Source organism: Sinohyriopsis cumingii, unplaced genomic scaffold, assembly GCF_028554795.1.
Source record: "Sinohyriopsis cumingii isolate HCF-2022 unplaced genomic scaffold, ASM2855479v2 utg002675l, whole genome shotgun sequence".
Classification (NCBI taxonomy): domain Eukaryota; kingdom Metazoa; phylum Mollusca; class Bivalvia; order Unionida; family Unionidae; genus Sinohyriopsis; species Sinohyriopsis cumingii.
Window position 1 is genome coordinate 31,471 of NW_028316269.1, and position 20,452 is coordinate 51,922.

The window sequence follows — 20,452 nt, forward strand, 5'->3', positions numbered from 1 at the left end:
ATGAGCAATGGGCAGCTGAATTGTTATTCATTAATATTTAACTTGAAAAATCTTCAACAGCGCAATAGCATTTAAACATGAGCATAAGTGAACTAAGTTTATGGAATTGTTCATTTTCTGCTTTACAGTTTACTGCAGCATATAAATAAAATCCAAATAAAGGTTCTAAAATTAATTGTTTTATAAAACTTTAAAGCTCCCCAATATATTTATTGAATTTAGCCAGAATTAAATCAAATTAAAGAAAATTCCTGCATCCCTTATTTTGAATTCTTTAAAGGTTTGAAAGAACAATTTCGACATTGATGTACATTTGGTGTCAAAAACAGAGTAAAGCAGCATGTATGTATATGTGTGTAATCAGGGACTAGTACATGTATGTACAGATCCACGATGCAAGTCAGTTATGAAAATATGAATGGTCAGGCTGACTCACCTACAAAATGGCACTTTGTTGTTCTAAAGAAATTTTATTATAAACATTGTACCAGTAAACCATCTTGAATACTATCTTTGAAAATTGTGACTGAAATTTCAGTGAAATTTTGTGAAATGCCTTTATTTCACCAAAATTATGGTATTTTTTCCATTTTAAAGCAAAATTTCATTTTTCAAAGACCTGATTCCAATTTTGCTTCTTGTGTCAATCTAGTTTGTAAATAATAGTCTGTCCAGTCTCATTCCGTAACAATTCTTATACCTGTATGTAGTCATTTAAATCAATATATTATTTAACAGGAGGTTCTATGAAGAGCTTCTGACTGGTCAAGCATTTGCACTTGCCTACTAAATCCTCAGGTAATGGAAACTGATGGGAATGAGCATGCTTCCCAAACATGGCATACTGAAATTAGTTGTTGACAGTTATTGACAGTAGGGTTTGATTTAAGCATATCTATTGAATTTAGCCAGAATTAAATGTATGTTATCACTTTCTTGTTGCTCTGAAGGTGTTTTTCATTAGTTCTCAGACAGTGGATTCTAGAAAATTTGTAAACATGTACATGAAGACATTTTTACATCCCAATGAAAAGAAAAGATGCGATCTAAACTAAAGACACATACAATACTGTTGATGTTGTTATTGGCCAATTATTTTTCCGTCAGGAGGAGAGTGGGTCGCATTTCATTTATACTTTACTTGTAAGTGTAGCAAGTGAATGACTCATATTTCACTTAATATACTTCAATTCTAACTAAAGTATACTTCATTTATAAGTAAAGCATATATATAATTGAAATAATTTAAGTATACTTCATTTATAAATGATATGCCTGATTTTCATATCCATATATAAATGCAATGCCTAATTTTACATATAAAATCCTAGCCCTTCACATATCAGTCACTTATAAGTGATCTATAAAGAGGCAATTCACTTATAAGCTCTGAATAAGCAATTAATAAGCCACTTATAATGTCATCTATAGGTTTTTTAGGGTCTTGAAAGCAGATTAAGTAAACCCCAATATTTATAACCAGGAGTGGAAGAATGCACAGGAAAGATAATTCACAAACTCATATTTGCATCTAGTTGTATTTCTTTGACTTTGGTTAACCTATGAAGCAAAATTATGGGGATGAAGGGAAAGACTCACATAATGCTGGCAGTTTGAAATCTGGTTTGTTCTTTCCATGCCTTCTGCATCCTCACTGATTGGTATTTGTGCCAAACACTGCTGAACTGTAACAGATTCAAAATGTACTTGTAAATTATATATTACACAGTGTTTTTACTATGATTAGAACAGAAGTAAAAATTGGTGGAATAGGTGAAAGACAAAGCCATTTTTGAAAATGAAATATAGCCAGCAGAACATTCATTGTGGATAGTGGATTGTTCTGCCAGTCAGCTTTTAATAATTCTACTAATGCTGATACCATTATTTTATTCTACAAAAGACTCCTCCTAAGGGATGATCTTTAAATAATGAAAATAATGTGAATAAATAAGATATACAAAACAAAGTCAAATTTCAATGAAGGTTGATCAACTGATTGGTAATATAGTTAAATATCCGACATTTATCACATCTGGCACATCAATACATGCAAGGTTATATCATAAAAACCCAATTTAAATAGAAGTAAAATTATCCAAGACAAAAATTCTTCCATTACAAATCATAATAGACCCCCAATTACATCACTATATTTGATACATAAAGCTGAAAAATAACTGCTTCTCTAAACAGGGAAGATGTTGATAATTGGTGGTGATCTAAACATTGCTTGCATACAATTTTTGCCATGTAATAGTTGTTTAAATGATAAGATTTTGAATGAGTGATTACCAGTCAACACACATCACTGCCTTTGTTGATCATATCTATCTTAATCAACCTGCACATTGGCAATTAGACAGCAATATAATATCTGAATACCGAGGCATACACAGCAGCTGCCAATAATTACAATCATTTTTTTATACACGATATAGGAATTTCAAAACATTCTGAGGAGGATTTTTTAACTGACCTATTATTTACACCCTTTTATGAATCCTGAAAATAAAATTGTGACCTGCATTTAAAAAAATGATATCAACTATTAAATAAAGTCTAAAATATCCATGCATCACAGACAGACAAATGTGTCATGTAACAATTTAAACCTGCATGGCTCACACTGGAAATCAAGTTTGGCATGGATGAGATAGCTTCAAGAGAAACAGAGATTGGGTGAACTGCAAGTGCTGAGAAAGAGTCATGCACTTAACTGACAATGTAAAACAGACCTATTATAAACAAGCTGTAGAGTAAGCTCAAACAATGAAGCAAGTGTGAAAATATTTTAAAAAAACCCAATATCAAATCTGTTATTACCATAATAATTCCCATTTAATTCAAAGTTGTAGCACCAACTTTCAAATGTTTGCTAATCAAATAACTTAGATATAAAATATCACCAGATCACGCACGTTAAATTTTGTAATACAAGTTTACTTTTATCAGTTGCTTCCTTACTTCTGTGTTTACTAAATTTCTTTACATATATTTCTAACAAGATGCCTATTAAGCAAAAAGATAAATAAGCATCAAGGATTCTATTTTAATAAGTGGTAAATATTTTCACATGTTTTACACATAATCAGGAAAGAATAATCTAAATGAAGATCAAGTGAATCTCCTCACAAAAGGAAGTCAAGAGGCATGAGTAGGCTTGATATTACTCACCTGTTTAGTTAACATGGCTTTGAATTCAATAGAAAGTGAAGGAAATAAACATTTAAACAAAATAAACATTTAACATCTACAGTGTTGCTACATATTGTTTGTCATGATGCCACAGCATATATATATATATATATATATATATATATATATATATATATATATATATAAACCAAATGTATTTATATGAATTTGACTGGCATTTTGTTTTACCCCCACCCCAACACACAATGACACTCGACATTTTAGATCCTTTCATTATATCATCTGTTATAAACAAGCTGTACAGAAAGCTCAAACAATGAAGCAAGTGTGAAAATATTTACTATATCACTGTTCGGTAAACAATGTGATCAGTTATGGCCCCTGAGGGAGTGTGCGTGTGTGTGTGCGTGTCTGTGATTTGGATTTTTAATGTAGCTTTAACAGTTATGTCATATCGCCAGAATGTCTGAAGTATGGCAGTTTATAGGAATGTCTAGAACTGAGGTATCATGCCACAGACATGTAGCACCACGTCCCACCCGGTCACATTATCCTGACACCAGGCCAACCAGTCCTAACACTAACCTCTTAATGGTCAGCATCTAGCGAGGCAGCTGTTAATACCATTTTAAAAAGTTTTAGGTATGACTCTGCCGGGGTTCAAAACCCGCAACCTCTTGCAACCAAGGTGGATGCTTTAACCACTGGTGCTGTCATAATGAGGTAGAGCTGTAGTTAATGTATTATTTCTACTAAACTATACAGATACCATTTAATGCTGCATTTCTCTGTCAATCTGTGTCTATTGTATTTGTGAACAGCTAAATACTATATGATATACCGTATCTATTGTCATTGTACAATCCCAGTTAATATACTGATCAAGGACACAGTGCATCATTTCACATTCTTAATTTTTCTCACCAGATATCCTTCACAACACAATGCACTTAACTGATCCTAGGCATTAGGAATTATTTTAAAATGAATTTATGGAAATCAAGTGACACAAAAGCTACAGCAGCATAATCACATTTAGTGCAAATCAAAATTATATCAATACATTATTGGTTATAGTGAGTTCCACATGCAACAAAACAAAAACAGGGGATGAAAGTATATAAACGCACGAAAAACAACAAGCCAGAACCTTATATACCTAAATGAATTTTTGTATTTACAAAATCTGTATATGGATTCCAATGCAATAAAAAAATCCACACTGTAAAGTGTGCTTTTCACAAGCATTTTTATAATGCTGTCTAAATGTAATGTTGATTTAATTTAGTACATCATTCTTAAATCTTACATGGCCAGTCTGGCATTAGATACAAATGCTCAATCTGTGTTTCTGTATTGCGCAGCTATGACTTTCGTATGATACACCAAGCCTGGAAATATTCCATCATCGTCTATATATAAAATATTTTGAATTATATATTGCTATAATCTGTATACTATTGTGCATCATTTCAAAAATGTCTACACAGCTTTAAATTGTATAAAAAGCTATCATGGTGGTGGGTATATGATGTATCTGCTGAAACTGGTCAAATTCTCTGCTGTACAGACAGGAGTGAAACGACAGTTAGTTGAGGCTGACAACAACTTTTTGGACAGGATATTTCATTATGAGTTCTCAGCTGAAGCTAGAGTGCAAATGGACACCAAACTTAACACAGAGCCCAAATGCTTTTGCTGCTGAAATCTTACTTTGAAAATAAAAGAAATACAAAGTAAGACAGACTCAGGAAGTCACGTTAAATTTCAAGGTTAGAAATGCCCTCTTGTTTGGAGAAAATGGAAATTATCAACATTACCCCTTTTAATTTTATAATAAGATATGAGTGTCAACCTTATCATGTTAATTACACCAGATCATTCAAACTATGAACCAATTACTACACAGCTATGGACAGATATTTATGGGAGAATAACTATGGCTACAGCATCTTGAGTTTGCAACCAGCTGCACAATGCTGAATTCTTGGTGCAAAGAACAAAAACTTCTAAACCATACACCTATTGATTGCCTTTCAAGCTGCAGTTTCATTACACTGAGAGAAGACATTCCACAATGTAAATCATCTCAGTGACCAACTATGGTCAGAAAACTAATAGCTTTCATACTTTCAAAAAATTGTCTCCAGAATTTGTCTTTTTTTAAGCATGTGGAGGAACTTACAATTTGTCTATTAATATTACTGAGAGTTCAAATTCACTGAATAAATCTAAGGAACCAATTTTTAAACATTTGCAGCCCAAACATGGATGTATCATTAAAGAGCAATAGCTCCATTAGTTTTGAGTAAAATTTAGAAGACTTATACCTTGTTACAATTATCTTCACATATTTTAGTCACTGGGCCACAAAACTGGAATTGTATTTTTGTTACAATTGTTTACAATTTTGCAACTTTTCATGAAGGAAATAAAAAGAAAACAAAATATCATTTAAAATGTTCTTGCTAAACAATATAAAAATGGTTACTAAAAGTCTAGTCCATGTATTAGAAACAGAATGAATCTTCTTCTTTTTATCAAACAAAATGCTCAAATTGTCACTAAGTTAAATGCAAGAATAATTTCTTGCTATGAAAATAAACAAAGCAAAAGAGTTTTGAAAGAACAGTGATTTAATGAGATTTCTATATCACTGAATCTATTTAGTAACTGGTTCTTTTTTATTTAATTTTGTCCTTAAATTTTCTTGAAAGTGGAGTGGAGTGAATGCAATAAAAATATACAGTATGTCATATTTCTCTAAAAATATTTACTCAATCATAGTATTGTTGGGAATTATTTCAGCCGTTATTTCTGCTAGCTGCAGAACCCAGTAATCCCTCAGACTTGAAAAATCTGTTTTGTACATTCTGTAGACAATGGGAATCAGATCTTACAAATTACCTGCCCTTACTCACTAGGGGGCTCTCCTTACACTGGATATAACCAATTTAAACTTGAGCACTCTCTGAAATAGGAAGTTTGCATTGCAGGGAGGGGTGGGATGGATTTAAGTTAATTGACTGGGTAAGTATTTTCTGGGAAACGTAATTTAAGTTAAAAAAAGCTAATGTTCCCATCAAATACATTGCCCAATCACAGTAACATATGGAAAATAAGTAAGTTGAGGAAATTACGAGTTTCCATCCTCTACCTAAAAGTACCCTGTAGGTCAAAATGACTATCTACTTTCAAGGGTGAAACTCTTCTAATGACAGTTGATGTCCAAATGTGTCAGAAATCATGAAGCAATATCCATTAATTGTTATTGGTGTTAGCTTCTTGCTTGCAAAGAGAAAAAGAAAGCAAGCTCGAGAATTGAGGCTTTCAGAGTGGAGGACCTTCTACTTGTTTAAATCCTCCCGCAATTAAAGATATGAAGTTTTTCTGTGCAAGACATGCCATATATGATGCATGCAAAAGTAGTAATTTTCCAGAAATGGATGAAAGACGACCAACTGCAGCTGCTTGTAAAGTTTTACGGGTCACAAGGTTTAGCCTTAGCACATCTGTTGCTAAGTCAAGCAGATCAATGATCCATGATGGGCTGAAATCCAATGGATTGCCCAGATTTTGTAAGACAAAATGTTGCCATACTCAGCTCTTGACATTCTCATCTATAAAGCACTATGAATAAATATGATCATTATAGACTCAATATCACTGCTGGCGTCTGACTGCAAGGTTTCTTCTCTTCAAAGGAGTTTAACAGGTGGCACGTGACATTCCCATATCCCTGGCTAAACTAGATAAAGAGTAAGAGGTAGATACAAACACAAAATATCCTCCTTGCCAGATTTATGACTGGCCATTTTCTCTTTGCCCTTAAGCTGCGTTTGCAGAACATTGGTCCACATGTTCTCAGTCCACAGACAGCACAACTTGCATGTGTTGAATGACAAGCGAGACTGGAATTTAACTTCCACAACCTTTACTCTCCTCCACTTATTAAATAGCCATACTGTCCAGACAATATGAGTGTACAAGTGATTTTAATGAGTGACAATATACACAACAGTCATATATTTGTTTCAAACAACATTTGAATGAAAAAACAATGAAAATTCCAAGGAAAACGTGAAACATTAACAAGTGACTGACTTGAAAATAGGACCCCAAATATAGTAATAAATACAAAAAATGGAGGGCCATACCAAAGGTTTGAATCATAATTATTAATATATTTTTTTAATATGTAATTCAGTACAATATTTATATTCTAACATGATATAATTTGTTTGCTTCATTTCTCATTCTCTGAAAATACCTGTTCTATCATATGGATGGGAACCTGAAAAGCTTGATCTGTTATGGGAAGATCGATCTGTGATCATAGGTGAATCAGAAGACGGTACCAGATGTGCTGTAAGTTCAGCCTGGTGATTATCTGCTTGTGACTGCAAATCTCCCTTTACTCTTTGTTGACAAACAGAATTTGGTATTTCATCTGGGCTGAAACTCGAGTCTGCTTCTGTACTAAATGTATCGCAGATTCCTCCTGTCCATGTTGATAGCAAAGGCTGCTGAGTAAAAAAAAAAAGAGCCATTATAAATAATTACTGAATTTAAGTCTCACATAATAGTCATACAAAAAATATGTTTCACTTTGGGTATAAATATACATGCTTTCTTTCTTAAAAAAAGTTACAATTGCTCAGCAACTGATTTAAAACTAAGAGCAATGAGAACAGTATACTGTGAATTCAGTGAATTTTGTGGGTACTTATTTTTTCTGGATTTTGTGGTTGCTACAAACTATGTGTAAAAAAAAAATTGTGATTCTTTTGGAAACAAATAATAGGTTTCCAGGCCAATTCATGGAATTAGATGCAGACAAAAAACATGAAACCTGAATAACAGATCCCATGAAAAAAATGACTTCACAGTATTACATGGTGGTCCAATGTATATTGGTTCTGTATGTAGGTACTGACAGAACATGGCTATGAACAGCACTGACCAATATCAAGTCTCACATAACAGTTATATGAAATTTCTGTTTGTCTTACAATTGCTCATCAACTGAATTAAAACTAAGAGCAATGAGAACAGTATACTGGTACTGTGCATTCAGTAAATTTTGTGGGTACTTATTTTTCTGGATTTTGTGTTTGCTACAAACCATAAGTGTAAAAACCAACAAAATGTGATTCTTTTGGAAACAAACAATAGGTTTCCGAACCAATCCATGGAATTAGATGCAGACAAAAGATATGAAACCTGAATAACAGATCCCATGAAAAAATGACTTCACAGTATTACATGATGGTCTAATGTATATTGGTTCTGTATGTAGGTACTGACAGAGCATGGCTTATGAACAGCACTGACGTCTGGATCAGTGACTTTGAATTTTACCTTTTACAAGCAATAAACTCATACATGTGACAGAAGAGAGGTCAGTCTAAGATGGATCAGGAGTTCTGCAAAATTTGGTCAGTAGTTTTGACTTCAAAAACAGGAGGATTTTCATCAACATTGTTAGTATGCAAATGTAGAAAAACGATAACTACTGAAAAAGGTACTTTTTCTATATTAAAATTTGTGTGTATCACCTCAACACATTAGTTCTTACATAGTAACTTGTTGCTTATACTGTCTCTATATGATACAAGAATATTTTTAGCGTAAAGTTCTTAGTATATCATTGCCTGGATTATATTGTGACAATCATCATAACCGTTCTCTGCACTTAGAAGATTATGTGTCATTACTGGACCATTGTACTGGGGGGAGAACATAATATTTTAAAGTTTAATGGCATCTTTACAGGTATCATACAGCAGTAATAAATGCTTCTGTCCAGCTTGGGTGTTAACGCTTTATCAACACAAATCAACTGTGCAAACACAAGCGAATGCAATATATTGTCTCTCAATCCATCTATTACATGGCTATAGTCATACTGACAAGGCAGGGTCAATTAAAAGTTATCATTTTAACAAGACTAAGATAAGAAATATAAGGAAACCTAACTTGAACGTTAAATTCACAATTTCAAATAAGCTACATACAGGTGGTACTTCTATTTTGATTTATGTCATATACCTAGAATGACTTATGTCGATATGATGTTTGCACCCGATTTAAATGCTCCCCCTTGCTGCTGTTCTTGACAAAGTACAACGTCATAAACCTGGAATTGTTTTATTTATTTTTTCCAGACTTTGCATGCTTTGATTACAGCATATTGCTTTCTGAATTATATGCTTCAAAAATGAATCACATTTGAACACTGTTCCAATAAATGAAATAATCAAATCTGACTTCAAATAAATGTTGCCGCTAATCACAGACATAAAAAGGTGGCTTCAACATTCTCATTGATGTGTAATAACTTCTATTCTTCAGCATGTCTCTTTGATGTACCTGACCAGATGAATAGGGTTGTTCTAATCTGTGTACTTTACTATGCAAATTAGGTAAATAAACTCTCTCACAGGAGAATTGGACATGACACATCACCCTAGCTAATGTCAACCAATTAAGTAATCTCTGACGACCTTACATTTTAACTGCCTCTACATCAGCTGTATGCCCTGAGGACAGGTTAAGCTGAGATTTGAGAAGAACTGTTTATTTTGTTCATACATATTTTAGGTTACATGCAGGCAGTATATCACTACGGTCAAGAAATATTGGGAGTTTTTGTTGTTGGAAAACCGTTGGTGCTAATATTCTGGAAAATTTAGTTTTTCGAACACAACCATATCAGGGGATTTTGTTAGTCCAAAATCATGTTTTTCATGTGACATAGAATGTTTTGGGAGATGTTTGACTTGTAATACTGAAATCATTACATGAACTTCTCATGTGAACTGCTGGGGATGAACAAAGTTTAGTAAGCGAACAAGTGAACTTAGCCTGCAATAAAATCTGTACTTGGTACTTTTCATTTTTCTTTAATACTTTCTGTCACCATGACCATGATCTTTCAAGGGAATACATTCTTGCTGAGTATATTGACTTCCATCATGTGAGACCAAAATCTAAATGTTACTTGATTACAACAAATGCAAACACATAATCTGATCTGAATATGTGGTCTACAACTAATGTCATAAGGCAAAAAATAATATGTGTGTTTACAGCTGGCTGATCCAACATGTTCTTCCTTGCTGACCCTAACACTTCAGTCAGTTTGGTCCAGTACAGGAATTATAGCTATACCTGTTGCTATGCAGCTTTCTTTTAAGACTTCATATGTTAGATGAGATTTGTAATAGATTTTGTAATCCTGTTTCATGTAATCACTGAGATAACTTTGCAGATCATTATAATTTATGCTGTTCCTGCCAAGCCAGAGTTCTCAAGGCATTGCTGTCAGTTATCAAAAATGGATTGACAAAATTAGCAAATAACATGCAAGCTTGTTAATCTAATTCTGTTTGTCTTTTCATGTATCAATTTCGGTAACTGTTCAGAGGTCATTGCATCTACTTTTTTTTATTTCAAACAAGATTGAAGTAATTCTGTTTCAAAGGTAACAAGTGAAAATTTCATATTTTTAATGTTTTTTTAATATAGATATAGCCTAAAGAACCAATGGTTTGCCAAGCAGTCCATTCAAAATGGATGGTAAAACTGAAATTTAGGATTTCTTTAAAGAATGATCATGAATAACACTTAGAGATATTTCTAAGACTTGTGAAGTGAATTTTGAAAGTTGAACTAAAAAAATAAATAATATTTTTGCCAAACAAGTAATAAGTCAGTTTTTTTGTTCAGGATAATACAGTGTAGTACATGCTGCTGTAATCTATTTCAGGAGATGGTACCTGAATCATACAAAAAAGCAGGGTGCAGGATTTTATTCTGCGAGGATTTGTTCAGAAGAGGTGTTTAAATGTTAGCAGTGCTCAAAGAAAATTTGTTCTTAGACACAGACCCCCAGCTAGGTCTCGGGGTAACAAGCCATGACTCAAACTCCACAAGCCAGGTCTGCAATTTCCATGTTCCCAAACTTGCACGTTTTCAACATTATTTTTTACATCTCGGTGCAAAATCATATTAAACTGATTCGGGTGTTTATTTGAACCATGAACAATTTCACCCAAAGCAATGTTTTCCTCCAGGTCTTGAGGTCAGCCTTTGTCTAATTGCTTCAACAATGTCCATCATACTCAGTGGATCAACATTGTTTATATTTATTAGCATCAGAAGCATGTTTTGACTTATTATACAGTTTCTGTTTACACTAATGAAGTTATTTATAGATGCCACTTAATTTGTTTAAACAGTATTTCATTAGTGTCAACATGAGCAATGGACAGCTGAATTATTATTCATTAATATTTAACTTGAAAAATCTTCAACAGTGCAATAGCAATTAAACATGACCATAAAAAATCAGAACACTTGCACAAGGTTTCTGCCAAAATCACTTTTAGTCAATTTTTCCTTCTTATCTCAAGGTAAGACGATTTTTGCAATCAAAGACAATGGCCAACACGAGCACATTTGACACTTTATTACTTATAATACCTGAAAAAAACATTGTGCATTTCGCCTGAACTCTTCAGATTACAACAACAAAGTAATCAGTTAACAGCATGTAATGTATACATGCTAGCCTTAATAGCATTTGTGGCCATGCATCATTGCACCAGTTGCAACAATTGCAGGAACAGTTTCTGGCACATAAATATCCAAAACATTATTTTAGAATCACATGTATGTTAAAGCCATGTGAGTATTAGTTATAGTAACACAGACAATCTCTTCCCCATTCATAGATCACAATAATTATACTTCAATTTGTTCTCAAAGTTCACCACTTTTGACAGAAATATGGGGTAAGGGGCATACATGGGGATGAATTTTAATAATATACCAGTCTTCCAACATCTTGAAATTAAATTTTAACATTTCATCAGCATGATAGATTTTGTCAACAAGCCTGACAGGCACCTCAGTTAGAATGCAGTAGGGGTTTATCTGAAACTAGATGGGCCCCAGGCGTTAAGCTATGAGACTTTTTGAGCTCTGAATGTAAATCGAAAGGCTAATATTGTTGATTTTTTTATTTAATAGTGCACAATTTTAATAGATGGGAGGGGGATCCTGTCAGGCTCTCAGAAAAAGGAAAATTAGTTTCAAGGGAAATCTCTTGTTTCCATGAAAAATTTTCATGATCTTCCTGCCAAATATTACAGTTTTGTTGAGGCCAATATTCCAGGATTTTCCATGCAATATTCCAGGGTTCTCCAGTGTAGCCTGGACAGAGCCTGGAATATTAGTCCAAATACTCCACCGTTTTCCATGCAGGAACTTTCCAGGGTTTTCCATGATAATATTCCAGAGTCTTCCAGCCTACTGTGGATGGAGCCTGGAATATTAGTCCAAATACTCCATGGCTTTTCATTCTAGAATTTTTCAGGGTTTTCCAGCCCACCCTGGACAGAGCCTGGAATATTAGTCCAAATATTCCATGGTTTTCCATGCTGGAATTGCCTATGGTCTTCAATCCTAAAGTTTTCCATGCTAGAATTGTCCAGCACATTCCATTCTTTTCCATGTCTTTATTTTCCATGGTTTTCCAGCCTACACTGTACAGAGCCTGGAATATTTGTCCAAATACATAATGGTTTTCCATGCTAGGAATGTCCAGGGTTTTCAACACCAGTATTCCACACTTTTCCCAGTCTTCTTTTCCATGGTTTTCCAGCCTACCCTGGAAGGAGCCTAGAATATAAGTACAAATACTCCATGGTTTTCCATGCTAGAGTTTTCCATGGTTTTTCCTAGACTACCATGGAAAATCTATATCCAGGCATTGTCTATTACACCAATCACCAAACATTTTGTTTGGCAACATATATCTTAGAAGCAGATCGTCTCCTGGATTGGATGATGCAAATGACAGCTCTGACAAAATAATTTTCTTGGTAGAGAGATTGCTTGAGACGAATCAAGCATCAGGGTGGAGAATCTGTTGGCTGCTGTGAAAGAAAGAGCCCCAGTGCTGTGATAAGAGGGCCTTTCTCTGAGGTAGGATACACGATTAGACCACCAGCAGACCAAGATCAATGAACAACATTCCATGAGGCCAAAGTGAGTCAATCAAAATCAGCTGAGCAGTAGATCCTGAATGATCAAAAGGTGTAAGCGAACATATGATACTAATTCAGACAGAAAGTGTCCACTACCCAGGCCCTCTGATACGGGACTGGGGAAATGTTAAAGGGTAGCTTGATATTTAGGTGCAGAAGTGCATAAGAGATGTCTTCCAAAGTTGGAACAGAAAGTTTGCTACCAATTGGAGAAATGTCCATTCCATGAGAAATATCTTCCCTTTGCTTTACAAAAAGAATATTTTCTCAGATATTCTCCATACTATTTCTAATCTTGAGAATAGTAGCCCAATTTTTAATCTTGTTTATATATTGCTGCAATTGTCTTTCAATTGTATGCATGTGTTTCAATAAATACCATATTAGAAAATAGAATTATGTATCATCTTTTGAATTTGCAATATAATTTTTAAGTCCCTTAAGACAATGATGTTATATTTGATATCCTTTAGTTCAATGGTTATTACAATTTTGTGTGAGTGTGTGTGTGTGTGATTAGGATTTTTAATGTAGCTGTAACAATTTTTCAGTCATATCGCTATGATGTCTGCAGTGGGGCAGTTTATAGTGATGTCCAGCACTGGGGCATCATGCCGCAGAGATGTAGAATGATGTCCCACCCAGTCACATTATCCTGACACCTGGCCCACCAGTCCTAACACTAACCTCTTAATGCTGAGCGCCTAGTGTGGTAGCTGTTAGTACCATTTTTGTAAGTCTTTGGTATGACTTGGCGAGGATTCAAACCCATGACCTTCCCCTTCCGAGGTGGACACTATATTACTATTGTAAAAGAACAGGTATATTCTGTTAATAGTTACATTCATGATGAGGTCAGTATAAGGTGAAACAACTAAGGAGGTCAGAATGACAAACAAGCATTAATGTGGGTCATGTAAGCAAGCGTGGGAATTGAAATTGACATTGCCCTAACCCGCACGCTCTAGCATTTGATTGGTTCCATGAGATCTGAAGGTCAAAACAGGAATGTTTTCAATTATGACACTGACTGTTTGAGTTACATTGAAATTAAAAGATTTAATTCAAGAAATTCTAGTGAATCAAGATTCATTTATTTAAAGCACAGAAGATCACTATATACTGTATGTTTTGACACCATATTTGTTGGGACTCCATAAATTAATTTTAAAAGTAATTTTTTGTGCACTGTTTGTTCTGGGACGCATCATGTTTTTTAGGCGTAAGTTGTGGGACACCTTTTAAATCATTCGAAAATTACATGTCAGAAAATGCACTCCAACTGAAATTTTATTTTAAAAGACATAAAACTGTGTACTTGAGATAAAACTCCTTAATTCACTACAGCAGCATCTCAGCAACACAACCCTTCTCATGCACATATACATCCATTCTTTCAGTATATGAATATTTTTTTTAGCTTTCTCATACAATGAAGAATTGTTAGAGGCAACACATCACCTGAAGCAGAAACTGCAAGGAGTAAAGTAATATGTTTCAAATCTGCACTAGTCTTGCTGATTCTCACACTTTTGACCCCCATCTTATCATCAGTCCGTCCAAAAATGCAATCAAAGTACCTTAGAGTTTCATCCATGTCAATGATCATATTGTCGGCGAAATGATCTGTTTCTCTTCTGGCCTTCTCAAATTCATCACATGATTTTAATTTTTCCAAACCTTCTTTCCGATGCTCGGTCATTGATGTTTGCGCACAAAGCACTATATTATGTCACTTCAAAAATTGTTCCACTGTTTTAATTTATTTTCAAAATTTCTGAGAATACCGGTGAGAAGGAAGCAAAGTTTCCATATCTCAACCATCTTTGTACATTCAAAAATAAAAAATAAAAAATCTGCACACTTAAAAGAATCCATAGTCGGCTTCCAAAATCAGCTTGATTTGCAATAAAATAACCTTTGTATTGAATCCTTTAAAACAAAACGTCTTCAGAGTCCAAAGACAGCTTCCCTTCCAAGGTCAGCTTGCTTTGTAATTAAAAAAAATTGTCTTTGTTGTCCTGTCTGTAAGTTCAAAGAAGTTTACTGCTTGCTGCCAGTTGTGTTTATTCACCACCAGGGCTTCTGTGTGCTTGGCATCTGTAGCTATAATCAATACCAAGGAGCATCAATGTCTGCGGGTAAATAGTAATGATACTTTTGTAACCTGTGCTAGCGAAAAGATGGTCACTTACACTCAAGTGAATGTGTTTTCAAATAATGATTTTTATTTGCAAGATAGTGTCACACAGTAGACCTGGATATAATTCAATATTTATTTTTTTTTGCACCTAAGACCGTGTTATATATGAGTGGCATTTGTCTTCAATATATCAGTTTATTATTTCCCTATGTTTGTGAAATCATTTGCTTCTCTTCTGCCCTTCATGAATTCCTCACATGATTTTATTTTCTCCAAATATTCTGGGCGACGCATGGTCATCGACATCCATGCATGAAGCACTAATTTGTGTCACTTTAAAATTTGTTCCATTGTTTCAATTTATTTTCAAAATAACCGTGGAAACCAGTGAAAAGGAACCAAACTTTGCTTCCATATCTCAGCCTTCTTTGTATGTTTAAAAAAAATTGGCACACTTCAAAGAATCCATAGTTGGCTTCCAATGTCAGCTTGCTTTGGAATAAAATAACCTTTGTATTGATATCCTTTACAAAAAAAATGTAACCAAAGTCAGCTTCTGAGATTGGCTTGCTTTGTAATAAAAGTAACCTTTGGTCTTTGATGTCCTCTCAGTAGGTTCAAGGAAAGAGTTTACTGCTTGCTGCCAGTCGTGTTTTTTAACCACCTGGGCTTATATGTGCTTAGCATCTGTACTTACAATTACTACAAAGGAGCATTGATGTCTGTGGTTAAAGAGTATGGATACTTTTGTAACCCGAGCTGGTGAAAAGACTGTCACTTACACTCAAGTGAATCTGTTTTCAAATAGACCTGGATATAATTCAATCTTGATTATTTTGCACACACCATGTCATGTGTGAATGGCATCTTCAAGATATCGGTTGATTATTTCACTCTTGTTTGTAATTTTGTTGGATCCAGTTTTCAGTTGGATAACATGTTCAAACCTTTGAGCAAAACCACATAAAATTTGTTTCTAAATGTTCACGTCAATGAACAATATGGCATGTGTTATCTGACATAAGCAATACACATTACATTATGGAAGCCTAAGCTACATATACGGATTTTGTGGATATATTTGACTCTTTAATGCGCATGTTGAAAAAAGGAATAAATGATAATAATACAAGGTTAGTTTCATTCTTGCATTATCAATTAAGTGTTGTATTTATCTATTTTATTGCAACTTGCAGTTGGGGGGGGGGGGGGCAGCACAAATGCAATACAAATTTATTTTGTTCCTTTAGTCTTGGGACATAATGACCAAAGTGAAAAAAGTTTCACCACAAGTTCTGGGATAGGTAAAGAACTTATTATTTTATTATCTCCCAACATACATGGTAAATATGGTAATGAAGATACAAGCACCATGCTTGTTCTTTCAGTTATATGCAGTCTTAGTAAGAGTCAGAGAGGAATTTGTGATTTACATGTTGTTGGATTTAGTAGAGTAGATAAACTTTGATTTAAACGGTCAGTACTTTGAGGATTACATGATTATATTCAAGGACTTGAATATCTAATAAAAGCATTTCATCAGACTTTGTACAACTTTCCAGGACTTCATTGATACTCTTTGTTCACGAGACTACATTGAAGAACATGCAATAACATTTGGATTAATAATTCTGTTGAATTCAATGTTATCATGGTAACACATAAGTAATATACACATTTTGCTCAGAATACCTTAGAACAGTTTTGGATTAGTGAGAAATGATTTTATATTATTAGGATTACTAAGATTACATTCTAGGAATGCACATGCTATGTTTCTTTTAATTCTTTCACTTTGCTTGATTGTATATTTTGGATAGTTGGTACTACAGCCACATCAGAAGCCACTTTAGAAAGATATTAAATTCTAAGTCTCCAAATATCAACAAGCCTTGCTTTTGTCATTCATTCCATTGTTTTACAGACATGATTTCACTTCTATGTCACTCGAAAGTGCATAGTTGAATGACTTGCATTTCACTAGTAAACTTCATTTATACATGAAATGTGTAATTTGCATATGAAAATATTATAATTGACCTATATGTCACTAGTAATTGAACCATAATTGAGTGAGTAAGTAAACAATTCGCATTTCACTTACAGGTGAAGACTGCTTTAATTCTATGTGAAATTCCTAAATTGCATATAAAATCCTAATCCATCACCATAATGTCACTTATACGTGATGAATCACAGTTACCTTACCTGATTCGGAATGCTGACAGGTGAAGAAACAGCTCGTATCAGTGGATTTGTATACACAAAGTTTGAATCTAGAAATATGTTTGTCTGGACTGATAGTTCTATCTTATGATATTTATCTCTTTTCTGGCTCTCTTTGTTCACTTCTACACCCTCTGAACTTGGAAATGTTAAATTTTCATTAGACACAAAGTGTTCTTCAAAATTATTCCATGTAGAGTCAGAAGGTCTTCTTGTACCACTAGAATCAAAGGATCTGAAGTGCAAATAAAAACAAAAATATAACTGGGGGAGATAAATAGTTCTAACTTATTATCTTCATTCACAAAAACAACTTTTATATTTATTTTTAAAAAAAAATGAAATTTACTTTTAATCAAATATGACACTGTATATTAGACTAAATATTTTTATGTTTCTTTGTAAGCTTATAAAGTTAATTCCCAAAACTTGTTGGTTTATAACTGACGCTGCCTTGAGAGACTGATGCAAATTCATGTACATACTTTACATTGGCATTTATTCTTTATATTCTTCATGCTGATTAATCATACTGCATTTCAGTGATACATTATGACTCCTTGATCTTAAACTAAGCAACTAAAAAGAGCCAAAACCAAGAAGTTTTGTAGAATTCAACAATTAATTGATTTCCCAGAAAATAAAGTGAAAATTAAAAAGATCTTGCAGTAATGGCAATTAAATCCTAATTAGTCCAAAAGGTTCTATACCAGTCCTAATAAATAAAGTTCTAATTAAATTCCACTGGTGTTCAAAATAAGATCCAATGCTGAAGGTAATGGTGTGCCTGTAGTGGCATGTGACGTGGCGATGTGATAATCCCTTATCAAAATGCAATCCTAAAACAAACTTATGCAAGCATGTGACAGCTCATGGCAAGATCACACTAATCTTATAATCTTTATTGTAGCTAGCAGACTATATGGGAGCTTGGAGCAAGCTTATAGAAGCTCATATAAAACATTTGGCAACATCCAAGTACAGTTGCTTGCATGATCTTGCTAGCAAACCCCACATATAAAATATTAACCAATAAAACTGGAAATACATAGTGATGGTGAGAAATTTATGAGAAATTTTTCTACATAATGTAAATTTTTTTGTCTGTAAAATCATTAATGTGCATGTCAAATCAATAATCTTTACATGTCTGGAAAGGCAATGAAATTCTTTGTCTATTATTTTGTTTTAGCTTTTTGCTGCATCAGTATATTAATCCAAGAGAATTATGCAGGAGCACTGTGTATATTGTTATATATTTGCAGGTTGTTGACAATTTACACCTAAGTAATTGCATGTATTTTTGTTACCTTATGAATATTATGAATTTATAATCCACAAAGTAATCAATGACACTATGCAATGTGAATATTGATATCTACCCTAAGGCTCTGCACCTTGCTGATGATGACACTGTAAAATGGCCAAGCAAGCACTGCGCATGATAAATAAATACCCAAAGACACCCTAAAAGTGTCCCAAGACACTCAATCTACCCACAATATATATATATGAAGATAGCAATAATTACTGTTTATTTTAACATGTTTGGTTTAATGAAAAGAAACTAGACCAGATTTGGAGGTTATTATAGTTCCAAACTGATTCCCTTCCAGAATTTAAGGAGGGACAACGTATAGAACACTGGTGGGGATCTGATGGTACTGTTTCCATATACCTATATTAAAAATGGTTATATCTTTCTGGATATGTTTGCATGGCCTACAAGTAGAATCATCCTTCAATGTCATGAGTGGTATTAACTATTATTGTTTGTATACGCCAAATATTCTAGTTGTGATAGACTTCACAAGGAGAATCAGTGTAATTATTTTATTATAAACATTTGTCATGGCTGCTTATGAATCTAGAGCTCATTCAACTTCAAGTGATCACAACAACACCAACAGTTTGTAACTTTATTCAAAATTCCAGTCAGCAACTTCTGAATCTAGTGTATGTCATATAACAACTGCACAATTTTTCGAAATTTAAATTGAAATATTACTGTTGTTAATAAACTGCTGTATAATCCATATCCATTATTTCCATTGAAACTTTCTGAAATGTCAGTTAAAAAGTCTAAAGTAGTATCTCAGATATTTTGCTATTTCAGTCAGATTTGAATGGTAATCCATGAAATTTTAGTGAGATTTCACCATAAAATTTCAGTGCCAGTTTTGGTCACAATTTCAGTGTAATTTTAGTGAAATCTCACCACAAATTCTGTGAAACATATTGTAAACTTTTTATATAAATCTCGCCATTCTATCAAAGTCGTGTACAATCAAAATGAAGCTTCATTTTCCATTTACAGCAGTTATTATTATAATTACTTTTCTATATATTGTTGGTTAAAGGAGCACTGTTGGGACAGTGAGACATCACTAGTTGAAGGAGTAGTCCTAAGAGATGGAAATAAAACTCATTTCCCATTTGTGACCATTATTGTTTTAATAGCTTTTCAACTGACTGTTGATTCATCAGAAAGGTCTCAACTTCACCCATTTCTGAAATTGGAACAATAAACTAGAAATATCAAAACTTGAGGACAATTGAGGGATATAAATCTATGATACACTCACAAAACTTTTTGGGGGGGCATGAAGATTTTACTTTTTTGTTTCTTTTATTTCTGTATGCTTGCTGCAACCTTGTGCATGCAAAGTTTTCGCAAGCTTGCTAATAGCTGGTTCACAGTGCATCATGAGTTCATATACCAGCTGCAAGCTTGCACGTGTGAAGTTATAGCAAGCTTGTTAGAAGCTCATTGAAAGCATCCCATGAGCATGCTAATATTTCCCAGTTAATGACTCTATCCAATAATATGATGAGCACTTTGTATTTCCAGTGTATAAATATTTTGAAT

The 20,452-nt window shown here is 33.7% G+C and overlaps 1 protein-coding gene across 1 annotated transcript in view; it reads right to left on the minus strand.

The window, feature by feature from the left end:
* The window catches only part of LOC149770126 (uncharacterized), a gene marked incomplete at its 3' end in the record, with an annotated part of 46,064 nt that extends 25,973 nt beyond the window's left edge, over window positions 1–20,091 (minus strand). The window contains exons 1-5 of the mRNA XM_089949351.1: window positions 20,057–20,091; window positions 17,566–17,818; window positions 12,479–12,835; window positions 7,430–7,685; window positions 1,600–1,685 (exon numbers count right to left, since the gene is read on the minus strand). Coding sequence (XP_089805477.1) covers window positions 1,600–1,685; window positions 7,430–7,685; window positions 12,479–12,835; window positions 17,566–17,818; window positions 20,057–20,091 — 987 coding nt within the window. The remainder of the gene's footprint in view (window positions 1–1,599; window positions 1,686–7,429; window positions 7,686–12,478; window positions 12,836–17,565; window positions 17,819–20,056) is intronic.
* Window positions 20,092–20,452: the final 361 nt, after the last annotated feature.